The sequence below is a fragment of the Ranitomeya imitator genome, chromosome 8 (assembly GCF_032444005.1).
Source record: "Ranitomeya imitator isolate aRanImi1 chromosome 8, aRanImi1.pri, whole genome shotgun sequence".
NCBI classification, from domain to species: domain Eukaryota; kingdom Metazoa; phylum Chordata; class Amphibia; order Anura; family Dendrobatidae; genus Ranitomeya; species Ranitomeya imitator.
The window spans coordinates 184,245,580-184,263,767 of record NC_091289.1 but is presented as its reverse complement, the minus strand read 5'-3'; the positions used below and the strand labels follow the sequence as shown (position 1 = coordinate 184,263,767).

At 41.1% G+C, this 18,188-nt stretch overlaps 1 protein-coding gene across 8 annotated transcripts in view; it reads left to right on the top strand.

The window, feature by feature from the left end:
* DAB1 (DAB adaptor protein 1) overlaps positions 1 to 17,501 on the top strand; it is a 769,394-nt gene extending 751,893 nt beyond the window's left edge. For 6 of the 8 annotated variants that reach the window (XM_069738103.1, XM_069738104.1, XM_069738101.1 and 3 more), the window contains 4 exons: positions 9,092 to 9,622; positions 13,900 to 14,024; positions 14,948 to 15,043; positions 16,115 to 16,453. In XM_069738103.1, coding sequence (XP_069594204.1) covers positions 9,092 to 9,622; positions 13,900 to 14,024; positions 14,948 to 15,028 — 737 coding nt within the window. In that variant the 3' untranslated portion in view covers positions 15,029 to 15,043; positions 16,115 to 16,453. Of the gene's footprint in view, positions 1 to 9,091; positions 9,623 to 13,899; positions 14,025 to 14,947; positions 15,044 to 16,114 lie in introns of all 8 variants that reach the window. The other 2 variants (XM_069738100.1, XM_069738099.1) reach the window with 2 other exon arrangements.
* Positions 17,502 to 18,188: the final 687 nt, after the last annotated feature.

The following is an 18,188-nucleotide window of genomic DNA, read 5'->3' as shown; positions in this document are numbered from 1 at the left end:
AAATAATTATTTTTGAGGAAAGAAAACGTATTTATTATTTTCACGGCTCTGCATTATAAACTTCTATGAAGCACTTGGGGGTTCAAAGTGCTCACCACACATCTAGATAAGTTCCTTTGGGGGTCTAGTTTCCAAAATGGGGTCACTTGTGGGGGGTTTCTACTGTTAAGCCACATCAGGGGCTCTGCAAACGCAACGTGACGCCCACAGAGCATTCCATCAAAGTCTGCATTTCAAAACGTCACTACTTCACTTCCGAGCCCCGGCATGTGCCCAAACAGTGATTTACCCCCACATATGGGGTATCAGCGTACTCAGGAGAAACTGGACAACAACTTTTGGGGTCAAATTTCTCCTGTTACCCTTGGGAAAATAAAAAATTGCAGGCTAAAAGATCATTTTTGAGAAAATAATTTTTTTTTTTTTTTTCATGGCTCTGCGTTATAAACTTCTGTGAAGCACTTGGGGGTTCAAAGTCCTCACCACACATCTAGATTAGTTCCTTTGGGGGTCTAGTTTCTAAAATGGTGTCATTTCTGGGGGATCTCCAATGTTTAGGCACACAGGGGCTCTCCAAACGTGACATGGTGTCCGCTAATGATTGGAGCTAATTTTCCATTTAAAAAGCCAAATGGCGTGCCATCCCTTCCGAGCCCTGCCGTGCGCCCAAACAGTGGTTTACCCCCACATATGGGGTATCAGCGTACTCAGGACAAACTGGACAACAATATTTGGGGTCCAATTTCTCCTATTATCCTTGGCAAAATAGGAAATTCCAGGCTAAAAAATCATTTTTGAGGAAAGAAAAATTATTTTTTATTTTCATGGCTCTGCGTTATAAACTTCTGTGAAGCACCTGGGGGTTTAAAGTGCTCAATATGCATCTAGATAAGTTCCTTGGGGGGTCTAGTTTCCAAAATGGGGTCACTTGTGCGGGAGCTCCAATGTTTAGGCACACAGGGGCTCTCCAAACGCGACATGGTGTCCGCTAACAATTGGAGCTAATTTTCCATTCAAAAAGTCAAATGGCGCGCCTTCTCTTCCGAGCCCTGCCGAGTGCCCAAACAGTGGTTTACCCCCACATATGAGGTATCGGCGTACTCGGGAGAAATTGCCCAACAAATTTTATGATCCATTTTATCCTACTGCCCATGTGAAAATGAAAAAATTGAGGCGAAAAGAATTTTTTTGTGAAAAAAAAGTACTTTTTCATTTTTACAGATCAATTTGTGAAGCACCTGAGGGTTTAAAGTGCTCACTAGGCATCTAAATTAGTTCCTTGGGGGGTCTAGTTTCCAAAATGGGGTCACTTGTGGGGGAGCGCCAATGTTTAGGCACACAGGAGCTATCCAAACGCGACATGGTGTCCGCTAACGATGGAAATAATTTTTCATTCAAAAAGTCAAATGGCGCTCCTTCCCTTCCGAGCCTTACCATGTGCCCAAACAGTGGTTTACCTCCACATGTGAGGTATTGGTGTACTCAGGAGAAATTGCCCAACACATTTTAGGATCCATTTTATCCTGTTGCCCATGTGAAAATGAAAAAATTGAGGCTAAAAGAATTTTTTTGTGAAAAAAAAGTACTTTTTCATTTTTACGGATCAATTTGTGAAGCACCTGGGGGTTCAAAGTGCTCACTATGCATCTAGATAAGTTCCTTGGGGCGTCTAGTTTCCAAAATGGGGTCACTTGTGGGGGAGCTCCAATTTTTAGGCACACGGGGGCTCTCCAAACGTGACATGGTGTCCGCTAAAGAGTGGAGCCAATTTTTGATTCAAAAAGTCAAATGGCGCTCCTTCCCTTCCAAGCCCTGCCGTGCGCCAAAACAGTGGTTTACCCCCACATATGAGGTATCAGCGTACTCAGGACAAATTGGACAACAACTTTCGTGGTTCAGTTTCTCCTTTTACCATTGGGAAAATAAAAAAATTGTTGCTAAAAGATAATTTTTGTGACTAAAAAGTTAAATGTTCATTTTTTCCTTCCATGTTGCTTCTGCTGCTGTGAAGCACCTGAAGGGTTAATAAACTTCTTGAATGTGGTTTTGAGTACCTTGAGGGGTGCAGTTTTTAGAATGGTGTCACTTTTGGGTATTTTCAGCCATATAGACCCCTCAAACTGACTTCAAATGTGAGGTGGTCCCTAAAAAAAATGGTTTTGTAAATTTCGTTGTAAAAATGACAAATCGCTGGTCGAATTTTAACCCTTATAACTTCCTAACAAAAAAAAATTTTGTTTCCAAAATTGTGCTGATGTAAAGTAAACATGTGGGAAATGTTATTTATTAACTATTTTGTGTCACATATCTCTCTGGTTTAACAGAATAAAAATTCAAAATGTGAAAATTGCGAAATTTTCAAAATTTTCGCCAAATTTCCGTGTTTATCACAAATAAATGCAGAATTTATTGACCTAAATTTACCACTAACATGAAGCCCAATATGTCACGAAAAAACAATCTCAGAACCGCTAGGATCCGTTGAAGCGTTCCTGAGTTATTACCTCATAAAGGGACACTGGTCAGAATTGCAAAAAACGGCAAGGTCTTTAAGGTCAAAATAGGCTGGGTCTTGAAGGGGTTAAAAACTGCACTTTGTGATTACTTGTGTTATCTTTGACTAATATTTACATTTGTTTGGCGATCTGAAACATTCAAAGTGTGACAATCATGCAAAAGAATAGGAAATCAGGAAGGGGCAAACACTTTTTCACACAACTGTACATGGCGACAAACACGTGCACAGTCACATGCACATGAAGTACATACTTGTTCATACAAGTGTGTGTAGACCATATAGGCAAGTTGCCTATTCAAAGAAGAAGAGGACTTGAGCTCTAGTGCTACCGACTGGATGTACTAATCCTAAGGAGCTTCGCCACATGACTTTAGAAGAAAAATCAAAGTAGATTCTCTATTTACAGACACGTGTTTCAGGGTAATTGCCGCTCTCATGGCCTATAAGTCTCTTTACACTGGCATCTCCACAAGGAGAGATCTTAACCTTTAGACGGTATAGGCAAACCATACCATTGCAATGGGGCCAATGAGAAAGGAGAGCACAGCTCCCGGGGACATCCTCTAAGGACTTTGCCCTTCAACTCACATTTTCGCCTACATTTTACATGCAGAAAATACGGCGCAGGTGAAATATTGTGATATTAGTTCCCCACTAAGTGCTCCCTGTAACTATACCCTGTCTGGTAGGATGGACGGGTCCTGTAACACCGTCTGCACACAAATTTACTGAGCTGTCGCTGCAGAAACCCGGGAAATTCTCCATGTCCAATCAACAGCACATGAAACAATTAGACGCGGTCATTCCATATAAAGGACGGCGGTGTTTACTTAATTCTAAGCAATGCAGCAGGTCGACCATAAGTTTATTCATAATTGAAGACTCTGCTCATCGGTTGGCAGCTTGGTTGGAAGGATTTCAGGATGGATCCACAGCGCCACCTAGTGGCCATGAGTGTAATCCATACATTTCCAGTCCCAAGGTTCTGCGCTATCATCTCCAGACACAATATATTGCACGAATCGGATTTTCAGATCCACAAAATGCACTTTCTTGACCAACTTAATTATTTGCGTTTCACAGCGAAATTCAGCAGCGCGCCTAACCTAAGTGTGTCCTGATCCTGACATCACGTGTCCAAATGCACACAAACAATATAAGAGTATGCAGCCTGAGAGCGAGCAGAAGACAGCAACAGTAACTGCAGCTCTGGGTGTGACCGGAGGTTTAGATGATGTAGCGTAAACAGTCACTGACATTTAACCCTTTGACGACAAGGGGTATTTGAGTTTTTGAATTTCCGTTTTTTTGCTCCCCTTTTTCACAAAGCCATAACTTTTTTTATTTTTCAGTCAATGTGTACATATCATGTACTGGAAAACGGGGAAAAAAATTCCAAGTGCGGTGAAATTTTTTTAAAAAGTGCAATTTCACAGTTGTTTTTTTAATATTTATTTTACCATGTTCACTAAACGCTAAAACTGACTATCCATTATGATTCTCCAGGTCATTGCGAGTTCATGGACACCAAACATGTCTAGGTTCTTTTTTATTTAAGTGGTGAAAAAAAAAATCCAAAATCTCTTGAAAAAAAAAAAAAAAAGAGCGCCATTTCCCGTGATATGTGGCCTGATTAAGGCTTACTTTTGCGTGCCGAGCTGACATTTTTATTAATACCATTTTGGTGTATATATACTATTTTGATCACCCGTTATTGCATTTTATTGCAATGCAGTGGCGACCAAAAAACCTTAATCCTGGCGTTTTTCATTTTTTTCTGGCGTTTTTCATTTTTTTTCTTGTTGCGTTGTTTAGCGATCAGGTTAATTCTTTTTTTATATTGATAGATCGGGCGATTCTGAACGCAGCGATACCAAATATGTGTATATATTTTATTTTTTTTCCACTGTTTTATTTTGAATGGGGTGAAAGGGGGATGATTTGAAGTTTTATATTTTTCTATTTTTTACTATTTTTAAAAACGTTTTTACTTTTTGCTTGTTTTAATAGTTTCCTTAGGAGACTAGATGCTGCAGTGCTTCGATTGCCTCTGCTACACACCTGGCAATGATCAGATTGCCTGTGTATAGCTAAAATACTCATGTCAATGACCACCATAGAGGTCTGCTGCAGACCTCTCATTCCAACCCATCGGTGACCCACAACCACCCACAACCATGTGACGGGGTCACCAGTGGGCGGGATTAATGACTAGCTAACAGCCGCGGGTGGATCGCTGTTGCTGGCACATGTCAGCTGTATAGATCAGCTGACATGTGCCTGGAAAAGGCATGGAGAAGTCTGACATGGACGTACAATTACGCCACATGTCGGATAGGGGTTAAACAAACTTTGCATGAATTAATAGTAGGAAGAAATATGAGAAACTTTGTGATATATCTTTTCAGAGAAATCTGCTTCATTCTCCATTTATGAGCCACTTTTTCTCTTCTCCCTTCATCCTGAACTCACCAGCCACTCTGGAAAACTACTAAAAAAACATTTTGGTCAAAACAAACCAGGGCACTGAGGTATCAGATTACATGTGCCAATTGAAGTCTTTGGAGAAGGAAGCAGGGCAGACCACAGGAGTAAACAGTCAGAGGGAGACATAGACACAGGTGCTGCAGCTTTCCAAAAAAAATGTTTACTGCACAGCTGAAATTCAGAGCTAAACTGCTCAGTTCTGCTGTACAATGTCCTCTGTGCTGCTTTGTAGTAAGTGTTTTATTTCACCTCAGAGCTGGATTCACAGCTTCACTTCTCAGTACTACTGTATAATGTCTTCCATGCTGCTTTGTACTAAGTATTTTATCTCATCTCAGAGCTGGATTCGGAGTTATATTGCTTAGTACTGCCATATAATGTCCTCTATGCTGCTTTATAGTAAATGTTTTATCTCACCCCGAGAGCTGGATTCACAGCTACATTGCTTAATACTGCCATATAACGTTGTCCATGCTGCTTTATAGTAAATGTTTTATCTCACCCCGAGAGCTGGATTCACAGCTACATTGCTTAGTACTGCCATATAATGTCCGCTGTGCTGCTTTATAGCAAATGTTTTATCTCACCCCAAGAGCTGGTTTCACAACTACATTGCTCAGTACTGCTATATAATTATCTCCATGCTGCTTTGGAGTAAGTGTTTAGCTCACCCTCAGATCTGGTTTCACAGCTTCATTGCTCAGTACTTCTGTATAATGTCTCCCATGCTGTTGTGTAGTAAATGAGCTGAATTCACAGCTACACGTATCAGTACTGCTGTATTATGTCCTCCATGCTGTTTTATAATAAGTGCTTTTCCTCACCCCAAAGCTGGATTCACAGCTAAGCTGCTCAGTACTGCTGTACAATGTCCTTCATGCTGCTGTTTCTGAACATGTGCTACATGGATACAAGTTAACATCTGTCCATAACTCGTGTAGTCTGTCAGGAACAGTTACAGTGTGTTTGTCATCTTCTTACTTATCTAGATTGAAGAAATCTTTTGCTACTTTTGATTTCAGAGCTAGGGAAGTCCTACCACAAATTAGATGCAGGAAATATTCTATCTGACTATTGATTATGTCCGATGAAGTCATCGAAATTATCCCAAAGTCAGAAGAGTTTACAAACAGCGACAAACTCCTATGTAGGAAGAGTCCAACTCCAACACTTAGTTTTCAGGGCACCATGATGACATGTGAATACAGGGGTTATTGGAGATCGTGTCTCGGCTATCCTGCACTGATCTCCTCCCCATAGGCAGGACGGTACTATGAGCCGTCACGGTGGCCCGACGGGAGCAGGGGTGGGATACGAGCCTCTCAGGACCCCCGCAATGGTAGATAAGCAAAGGTTTAGGGCAGAGACCTAAGATCTGCTGTGTGCAAAATATTGGCAGCTCCGAAAAATCCCCCCATGTGGTCTTTGTGATCAAGTCACCGGCACATCATCATTTACATGTGGAGGCCCCCGGATTCACCATGTTACATCAGCAGTTTCATTAAAGGGAATCTGAAGAAGAAGATGATGTCCGGCTGCTCGCTCCGAAAACTTCACCTCCAGAATATCTGAACAAAACATAATTTTCTGTTGTCTTTTTAATGGAAAATATAAAATGACATTTTCCAACAATTTAGAACAAATGCCGTATAGTAATACTCTACCCAAACAGAGCCATACATTGTCCAAAAATACTGCCATACAGTGCTCTATATAATAGCACCATACTGTGCACAAGCAGTGCAATACAGTGTCCAACATGTTATCATATAGTAGTGTATTCAATAATACCGCTAAACTGTCCACAACAAGAACCATACAGTGCCCAAAATACTGCCATACAGTGCTCTATATAATAGCACCATACAATGCTCAAGAAGCCGTGCAATACAGTGTCCAACTTGTTATCATATAGTAAACTATTCATTAATACTGCTTAACTGTCCACAATAAGAACCATACAGTGCCCAAAATACTGCCATACAGTGCTCTATATAATAGCACCATACAATGCTCAAGAAGCCGTGCAATACAGTGTCCAACTTGTTATCATATAGTAAACTATTCATTAATACTGCTAAACTGTCCACAACAAGAACCATACAGTGCCCAAAATACTGCCATACAGTGCTCTATATAATAGCACCATACGGTGCACAAGCAGTGCAATACAGTGTCTATAGACACTGACATTGAGTGATACAACCTATAATACTGCCATACTGTGCACAATCAGTGCCAGACGCCATTTGCAGCAGTAGTTACTCCATCTCTCAGCTGGAGCGCTTCTCCTCCTGTACAGGTGATGGAGATAATGGAGTGTATACCAGAATGCCACTACAAGTCCCAGCAGTGCTTGCAGTGAGAGTCATACATCTGGAATCTGACGCCTCTGTATTATTAGGCTTCAGCTGAAACATTAATTTATGTAACGAGCGCTCAATATGTTTACGAGAAGATTCTCCCGATCCCAGAATTACAAAATGGCCATTACCGGAGCGAGAATCCCCCCACCCCCGACACTGCGGGACGGGGGGGGGGGGATTATATATGCAGAGCTCCCATGACCAGCACATTAGAGCAAGATGGATGATATCACCACCAAGGTGTCAGCTTTAAATTAACCCTTAGGACTCTGCAAAGACTCCCTCCAAATTAGTCCCTTCACCTCCTTAGAGGGCAGAGCTCGGCCTCCTGAGAAGTCAAGATTTACAAGACATGATTAATTGCCACCTCCCTGATGAAGGGAAGACGGGCTTTAATTCAAAGGAGGGGTGCAGTGTGGTGACCCTGAAAATCAGTCTTTGGAAAATTGAAATTTGGCAGCTTACATGTTTGTCTCTAATGATTCCAGTGGAATTCAGAATATATAAAAGTGAGAGCCCCCCCCCGGTCATATATGTACCCCCCTATAGGGTACATTCAGCATTTCCCCTGCATTGGTATCAGTGGGCAAGTTGCAGATGACCTCCAGGCTACTCTTCATAGTGACTCTCCACTCCACCTTGGGGGTCCCAAACACCGGCGCCCCTCTCCTACCCCCATATTTATATTCTAAAGGGATATTCTGGTGATTTTGAAATTTTTGGAAAACTCAGCACATTTTTGGTAAATTTATAGGGAAGTTTATATTGTTCAGTCATCGATTCGCTCATCTCCTGACAAGAGTGAAATAATTGGCTCCTTTAAGGGTTACTCTTTTCTTCTATCTTCAGGATGCAGTAAGCTTAGAGGCAGAGAAACGGTGCGCTCCTGAAGATACAAGACCCACCGTTCCTCTGTTTCTTGGCTCCCTGCCCTCCACGAGACAGTGCTGTCCTGCTGATTGACAGTTTGGACTAGTGGCATGACTGTGCCACTGGTCCGAGCGGAGCTGTCTCTGGTGCTGCTTGCAGAGGTAACGTTACCTCTGTAGCACCAGAGGAGCGCAGGGGAACTAATGCAAACTGGAGGCAGGAATCTGTCCGACTCCAGTGCAGCATTTACAATCTCTAAAGCGAAAAGCTTGCAAGTGCTGCTCTCATTGCCTAGGAGACTGGCCACCTCTGATAAACAATTGAATTAAAGTTCAATATTCAATAGAAATCCTATCGCATAAGTAATTCAGCAATGTACGTCGATTAGCCGGTCTGAACCTGGAACAGAAGAGCTGCAGTGAATGTGACTTCCCAGTGGCTTCCCTGTAGTCATCTTCAACAGGGAATGAAGACTTTTGCAACGGCCTTTAGCAAGCTGCTCACTCTACCTGCAGCTGCCCCTTTGTAATACTAAACCTTCACTGAGGGTTTATCAGAAAACTGCACAGAATTATATTTTCTTCTATGATCAACATAAAACCTGGAGAGTGACCGCAGTTATCTCCAGTATGTAATTCATCAAATGTCACACAGGAGTCCAAGAAACTGAGATATAAGGCGCTGTTTGCAGAATTTCTATTTCATTTATAATGTTATTATGGATTGATTGTAATACTCTGTTTGGCCTGCGGGGGAGCTGTAGTTAAAGTCTGTGGTTCTCCTGGTGATTATATATACTCTTTTCTCGGGTCTCGATGTCTCATTGTGATTTTCTTCTGATTTCTTTAAGGCTATGTTGCGATGGGAGCTGTCCAGCCTTCATTCTGGGGACAACCTCAAATGGTTCTTGGTGGCCAGTCTCCAGTTGCTCAGGTCATGCAGGGAAGCCAAACGATAACGTGGGCACAACCGGGCCTCTACTCTCCTACTCAGCAACAGCCATGGCCAACCCTTCCCGGCCAGTTTCCACCTACTGCCTTCATGCCAACACAAACTGTATTGCCTTTCCAAGCAGCCATGTTTCAAGGTACTTCTACCCCGATAGCCGCCGTTCCACCAACCAGTGACTCATTGCGTTCAAGTCCTCTACAACCTGGCCAGAAAGTAACGAAAGAGATGTTTAAGGATTTTCAGATGGTAAACCCCCCTCCGGTGCCGTTGCGGCAGACAGATCCAACATCCCTCTCTTGTACCTCAGAGGCCTTCTCAAGCTACTTCGACAAAGTTGGGTTGGCTCAGGATACAGACGATTGTGACGACTTTGATATCTCACAACTAAACTTGACGCCTATGACTTCCACTTCACCGTCTACCAATTCACGTAAGTACCAGACACCAGGATCTCGGGGGCCGAGCTGAAGTGTGGCTTGTGTGCCACCTACGGACCCCAGATTGTCATCCTATCAACCATCTTCTTAAAGGGGTACTCCAGTTTCAGTAAGTAAGGTGTATACATTGTATGTTCAGACTGATACAATTACCAATTATACTTTGTATCATCGATTCCTTAGAATTATAAGATCCTCTTAGTGGATACAAATCTGTCCTGGTCACGTAACGGATACACAGTATCCATAAATACTAACATTGGTCTTGTCAATTTTAAAGAGTAACTCAACTTTTATTTACTTATTTTTATAATTGTATCCAGTGTACAAGATTATGGAATGTTGGAAATCACTTTGTTAGGGGATTTGTCTCCATTCCTATAAAAAAAATTGCATGTAAGTGGCTTCCAAACCCATGTTTTTCCCTGCATTGATATCAGAATGTGCTCATTTAGAGTCCAAATGATGGCAGTGATGGGTCAGCTCAGCACCAGCGCCTCACTAACTCTGGGGAGAAGCGGCTGCAGGAGATTGTTCTGATAAGCAGAAGACTCAGAGGAGGAGACAAGTGCGGGCCCATCACTGCCATCAGCTGTCCTCCCCATGAGTGTGTCCTGAGATCAATGCAGCTGAAGGCGGCAAATGGACTGGGGAAAAGTAGAAGTCACTTATATGTAATTTTTTTTGACAGGAATGAAGACACATCCCCTAATAAAGTGATTTACGAAGTTTCTGAACTTTTCCCCGCTGGACCAAATTATTTTAAAAAAATGAACGTTTAGTTACTCCTTAAGGATATTTTAGTCTCGCCCCTTGATCTGCCACATTCCTTCTAACCCTATATGGGTAACCTTTCTTTTTTTACCTGGGACACCGCAGGTTTTCTGACACTGGTTCTGAAAAATTGCGGTGTACCAGGTAAAAATTCAGCAAAAAAAATCAGCAGGCACCTGTCACGGGGCTACTGCGACAGAGAGGTTCCAGAGAACGGCAGCGCTCTGGGCCTCGTTCACACACAGTGAACAGAAGCTCTTCACCTGTATTCTGACCTGGCTGCTTTGTGCCAGCAGTGCAGGAGTTAACCTTATTGCTGAGTTGCTAAGAACTGGGTCTCTCAGCTGAAGTGGATTTTGTAATCTGATCCACTATATAGACCCAGTCCTGACTTCAGCTATTGTCAGTGATACTGTCACGCCGTTAACGGCGATAAAGGGGCAGTAAGGCGTACTAGGACCCGCACCTGTCCCTGCCACTATAATGGGGCCCTGGCTTTCCCTTATCTCAGGGGTACATATGATGGTTAGGAGGCCTGAGCCGCCAGCATATCCCTGTCTCCTGTGCAGGCTTTATCAGTGGCCCTCTCTCCCCCCAAGGAAGGTGGACTGCACCAGTGTAACAATAAAACAATTAACAGGGTATACAGACAAGGTAACTAAAAGTCTCAAACTCACCAAATGCTCACACAACCACAGAGGAAACACAGAGAAGGAAAAAACTAGGAAGGAAAACAAGTTTAACATGCAACCAAAACAGTAGACACCAATCTCTGTAAATAAACCTCCAACTCCAAAACTACGCTCCTTCAACCTCCAAGCCAGGCAGTAGAACTGATCACTGACAATAGATGAAGTCAGGACTGGGTCTATATAGAGGATCAGATTACAAAATCCACTTCAGCTGAGAGACCCAGCTCTCAGCAATAAGGTTAACTCCTGCACTGCTGGCACAAAGCAGCCAGGTCAGAATACAGGTGAAGAGCTTCTGTTCACTGTGTGTGAACGAGGCCCAGAGCGCTGCAGTTCTCTGGAACCTCTCTGTCACGGTAGCCCCGTGACAGCACCACAGCAGATTACAGTCCTTTCTCCCAGAGTAGACTTCATACACAGAAGAGGAACGATTCACTTATGAATTAATGCAAAAAGTGGAAACAACAAGTACAGTTAGGTCCAGAAATATTTGGTCAGTGACACAGGTTTTGACATTTTAGCTGTTTACCAAAACATATTAAAGATCCAGTTCTATAATCAGTATTTACTTAAAGTGCCGACTCTAAGGTTTAATTTGAGTGTGTTTGCATTCTAACTGGAGTAAGGATTTAGGAATTACAGCTTTCAAAAGAGCCAAAAGTAAATGGATAATTATCTCAAAAGCTCTTTAATGGTTTGCATGGGCTATTTCCGTGTTAATCCATCATCAATTAAGAAGGTAAAAGGTCTGGAGGTGATTCTAGGTGAGGCATTTGCATTTGGAAGCTGTTACTGTGAACACACAACATTCGGTGAAAGGAGTTCTTGATGGTAGAGAAACAGATGATCATTAGGCTGAAAAAAAGAAGAAATCCATCAGAAAACAGAAATTTTAGAAGCAGCCAAAGCATCAATTTGGTACATTCTACAAAAAAGACGCAATGGTGAGCTTGGGAACTCAAAAAGGCCTGGACATCCCCAGAAGACAACAGTGGTGGATGATCGAGAATCCTTCCCTTGGTGAAGAAAAACCCCTTCACAACATCTACCCAAATGAATAATGTTCCCCAGAAAGTCGTTGTTTCAGTATCTGAGTCTACCATAAAGAGAAGACTTCATGAGAGCAAATACAGAGGGGTCATCACAAGGTGCAAACCATCAATCAGCCTTAAATAAATAAAGACCAGATCAGACTTTACAAAAAAACATATAAAGATGCCGCCCAATTTTGAAAAAGCAAAACTAAGATCAACCTGTACCAGAATGATGGCCAGAAGAACATCTGAAGAAGGCTTGGAGCGGATCCTGATCCTCTGTAATACATGGTGGAGGCGGTGTGATGGCGCGGGCATGCATGGCTTCCAATGGCACCGAGTCTCTAGTGGTTATTGAAGAGACTGAGGACAGAAGTAGCTGGATGAATCCTGTGTGTACAGGGTGATTACTTTCTGCTCAGATTCAACCAAATACAGCAGAGTTGATTGGACGACGCTTCACTGGACAGATGAACAATGACCCAAAACATCCTGCGAAAGGTGAGAAGTGGAATATTCTGCAATGGCCGAGTGATCCCCAGACCTCAGACCCATCGAGTCGTATTGGTGACGTCAATGGCCTCCGGACTTCAGGCCGTCATTGCCTGCAAAGGCTTGTCTACAAAGGGTTCAAAACGAACATTTTATTTATGGTAAAATTAATTTGTCTGAATACTTTTGAACCCCTGAGACGAGGAGACTTTGTAGGAAAATGGCTGCAATCCCTAAACTTTTCACAGGAGATTTTTGTTCAACCCCTTTAAATGGCGCTCGGTGCGTCCTGGCGGGGCCAATCATTTAACTACACCTTCTCACTGCTTGGTTTCCATCTATTTTGGCTCCCATCTTTAATTAAACCTGAAAGTCTCCATTTCATTTCAAATCAAAAACAGCGGCCTTCAGAGCTGAAATCACAAACATTCGGCCACTGTCCAAATATTTCTGGACCTAACAACAGCATATTAAAAAGCTAGAAAACTTATCAAACTTTAATTAAAAAAAAAATCATAAAAGGAGCATTTTTTTTTGGTAACTTTCTGATACTTTTCGCCAGGTCCTGTTGTGGGTTCCATCATGTTTTGTTTTGTTTTTTTCAATTTTTTGCTGTCAGCATTTTATTCCCACTTGAACGAAATGTCAGTAAATGACAAATCTCTTCATTTACCGACTCACGAATCCATCCGCGGCAGCGCCGTTCCTCTCCGTGCCCGTGTCTCGCCTGGAAGTGTCCTTTTTCATTAGACATTACATTAATGACGACGATATTTGCCTTGATGCAAAAATTCATCAATGACTCCCAGCTAAGATCCCGACGCATTTCCCTATGAAGATGGCGCCAAATAAAAAAAAATATATAAAAAAAACGATGCTCCGGCACGTTCCCCTGATGAATGCATTTGTTTCTGTATGAAAAATGCATCTCAACAGGTTTAGACGGCAAACAGGCTGCAGAGGAAAATTATTAGTTTCGAACCACTGACTCCAAAAAGAATTTGATGGAGTCGGTTTAACGTCTGGCAGGCAAATCTGTAATATAAAATGAAATATGGCTTTCATAACAGGCCGTGTTCTTTATCTATCCTCTAACAAATGATTCTTTTATCTCCACCTAAGCATGTCCTCCAGAGCTGCGCTCCTTCCCAATGTCATTTTAATACTCTCCATAATTTTGGGAGGAATTGGAGCTTTCGTTAAAAAAAAAAATGAAAAAAAAAAAATCATGTGTTCTACAATGTATCCTAATTGTTTCCAATGTCATGTCTACTCCAGCCCCTACTCCAGCCCCAAGGCAGAGCTCCCCATCAAAGTCCTCGGCGTCTCACACGAGTGATCCCAACGCAGATGACATCTTTGAAGAAGGCTTTGAAAGTCCCAGTAAAACTGTAGAAGATGCTGTAAGTGGTTCTTACATATTCACACTCCGATCCCTTCCTGCTCCCGCCCCCAGACAATAGTAACCGGTAGATGAAAACTCATTCCTGGGTAGATAGAGGTTGATCGGTCTTTTTTTTTTTTTGTCAGTTCTTTTTTAGATGCCTGAAATGCGTTAGTCATTATTTTATGTTTTGGAGGGACTTGTCATGTTAAGCTACACAATGTTAAATGGGAAAAAGGCGACTAAAGTCACCAATGAAAATGCATCAATTGGTGGCATCGGAAATAAAAAGGTGATCATTATTTATTGTAAGCTATGAAGATCCTTACAGGGGCGCCACCTGCGGCCCATGAGGTTCGAGGGCCGTTTCAACCTCCAAAAGGGGTGTAATTGTTCATTATGATGAGTTATTGGAGTTATTATGTATCATTCTTGCACCGCGACCTCTTCTATCTGTGTCCACCACTGGAACCTTACGCGACCAAAAGTTCTGAAAAGTTGTGAAAGTTTTACGAACTTTTACACTATGGCTACAAGAAGGTGTCTAATGTCTACTGGAAGGTAGAATCAGCTGATGGCTGCATTGTTTCACACACTTCATCTTTATGGACCTCTGACTTTAGGTTGGGACTTCATGGTCATGGTGGTGGTCACTATTCCACTAAATGAACTCTCGCTACTTTTTTACTTCACTTTTTCGAACTCCTTTACAACTTTGAAAAATTGTCCTAACATTGGGATGTCTGTTACGACCTTCCGTCCTGGTACAGTGATCACAAATAATGGACATTTAGTGCAACCCAACGGGTGGTGAGAACCACAATGTAGGAGATGCCAACCACAAAGGGCCCATGATGCTTCTTCTAACACTTCCTATGCTTTCTGCGCTGCACTGAGCTTCGCCTCCTTTCTCCAACCTGTCCTCCTGTTCTTGTCTTGTAGCCTGATGCTCCTCAGGGGTTAGCCTCTGCCGACGTAGACGAGCCCAGTGGTGACTCTATAAGCCCACAGGTCGGGAGCTAGAGGGCACAGACTGGGGTAGGTATCTGTCCTTCCGACTAATCCTTCTGTTGTGTCATCCATCTCACCCCCTTCTTGCTTGGTCTTCTTTCCCATTGTGTCTGTGTTCATCAATTCATCAGTGTCTGTCCCTGGTGGTACAGAGGTTAATAAAAAAAAAAAGATCCATGTCCTCCTGTCAGCTTAATAATATTCTTTATTATTATAACTTTATATCCCTGGTGTCTCGGAGGTTAATAATGGGATCAATAGTGCATCTGGAGTATTATCCCAGCTCTCTGGTGCACTTAGTATATTATTCTTACTTATTATAGTTATCCTAGAGTCCACTCCATATAATGATGATGATAATAATGTCTAGGACTGACTGAATCGATTCATAAATTAACTGAATGTGTCACAGATTTTCCTAAAAAATCCGAATTTTGGGGGATTCGACTCAAAGCAAGAAAAAAAGCGGCCATCAGACTGATAACACGGGGTTAAAATCATGAAACAGAATATACTTCCCTCTACCAGGCCCTCACCTGACTCCTTACACCACATCCGATGGTTGTAAAGTGGGTCATCATAGGACCCTGGTGTCTAGTGGGTTAATAAATAGACACAAGATGTCTGTAGAATCTCTAATAATCTCATGGACATAGAGTGGGTACGGTAATTATATGACCCTGGTGTCTAGTGGGTTAATAAATAGATGGTAGTTGGTTAAGTCACCTGTGATATCTATAGGATCACTCACTAAGTCATGGTTATAGAGGGGATTATCATATGTCCCTGGTGTCTAGGGGGTTAATAAATAGACCCAAGATGTCTGTAGAATCTCTAATAATATCATGGATATAGAGTGGGTAATTATATGACCCTGGTGTCTAGGGGGTTAATAAATGTATATCTGTTGTGTAATGGGTTAATAATTAGACACTAGTGGGTTAATAGACCGCTGATGTCTATAGGATCACTAATAACATCATGGATATAGACTGGATCCCTGGTGTCTAGGGGGTTAGTAAATACATCGCTGGTGATCCAGATGACATTTAGGCACCACACCTTGAGAGTGAAGCCGATATTTTTTCCCATCCTTAGGTCAGATCAGAAGATCCTATCTACGCTCAGATCATCAGACCTAAGAAATAGCGATAACGAGCCTGTTGCGCTCCAAGACTTGACCGAAGCTACGGCTGGATACAGTGACTCAATGGCAGCATTCTTTCCATTGACCCATAACAATGGGTTTTACCTGCGTCCCGAGAGAAGAAGGGGAAAAAAAACAAAACCCTGGTGAGAACGGAGCACAGGGGAAAAAAAAACGGAAGACGCACCGGCTCTAACACCTTTAACCCGAAAGCTTTGCGAGGAAAGTTGATTCTAGACTTGATCATTAAATTTACCTTTTTTTTTTTCTAAATAAAAAAAGGAACAACGTGTTCAGTACTTTACTACTCTTTCCACAAGTTTTTTTTTCTTTATATTTTTTTTTTTTTTTTTAATACAAAGTAACAAATGTAATGTAGCAAAAAGTTACGGATGCTGAGACTGAAGTTTACACCGTTTTTTTTTTTGTCATCGTCAATGTTTTATTACGGACTTTTTCAAAATGTCGTCATTTGAAGGCAGTTTTCTTAATTTCACAAGAAGTCGCTCGAAAAGTCACTTTTTTTTTTTTTTTTCCTTTGGAGGGGCGAGGGTTGGAGGGGGGGAGGAGGTCACAGTTTCCGAACACCGGGTACTATAAGAAAATTAATATTGTTTTTTTTTTTGTTTTTTTTTTGGGCCTGGCGAGAGAACATTGGAGGCCTGCACCGTTCTAGACCACATTCTAAACACTGTACGGACGGAGTAATGGATATTATAAGGACCAGATTGTTATAATTAACAATGGAACTTTCTAATTAAGAAGTTGGGAGGTATTTTTCCTCCGCACTCAACCTTGCTGCTGTTCGGCTATGCAGACAAGATTCTTCTACACGTGCCATTTTTGAAAAAAAAAAATAATAATAAATAAAAAAAAAACTTAATCATTTGCCCAAAAACTCTAGAATAATTCCAAATCTGGATTTGGGATAAAAATCAGACTTTGTTCTGGAACTTTGGAGGCATGAAATTTGTTATAAAAAAAAAAAAAGAAAAAAAGAAAAAAAAGTTCTGTGATTAAACAAATCATCTCTGTCTCTTTTGTACATTAATGGAAAAAAAAATTGATTTTTATTTTATAATCGTGACATGAAATTCTTGAAAATGGGGAAAGGCTTTAAATAATTCACTGAAAAAATGACAGGTTTTGTAAAGTTAAGAATTTTTGTTTGTTTATATATTTTTTATTTTATTTGAATCTTAACACATCGGCTGTTACATTGTAGCAGGAAAAAATAATACAAAGTGTCATAAACAGGGTTCACATCACGTATTTCTTTTTCCACCTGCTGAGTAATTATCCTGTCGAAATCTAATAAACTGAATGGGGATTCTTGTACGACCATTTCTGTTTCATGTTAGGAGGAACCGAATTACTTGTGAGACTTATGACAGTGTTCTCCAAAGAGTCGAAAATCATTCCGGCTCTGAAAACAAAAAAAAAAGATTTTCCACTATCCTTCATTATTGAACTAAGGTCCATCTGGGTGGTGGACTTAAGAATTAAAGAGGAAAAAAAAAAATCAATGAAAAACTTAAGTATCAAGTATATATTTTTTATAGGCTTCAGAATTTATTTTTTTTTATATATATATTTTTCAAAGTTGTTTCTTCTTTAGATTTTTGTATTAAAATTAATTATGATTAATACAATTTCCAGTAAGGTCACGTCAATTCATTATTGACCCTTTCTGGAGGTAAAAAAAAAAAAATCCGGGCAAAAATATTGCAAAAAAAATTTGGTATAAATGGTAGAATTTTATTTTTTTATTTTTTTGCAATTTGTGTTTTAAATCACTTACATAGAAGGGGTTTGTGCTTTGCTGTATTTCCTGATTCTACATGTTTTTATTTAGTCAATCTAATTCTCCTGACATAATGTGCAGACGTATTTGGTGCAGACATTTCTACGCCATTTTTTGTATATTTTGGCAGAAAAGAACACTTTGTTTTTGTTGCGTTTTTGATGCATTTTTATGCCTTTTATATTCCTCTTTTTGTTCCAGATTTTTCCCATTCATTAGTT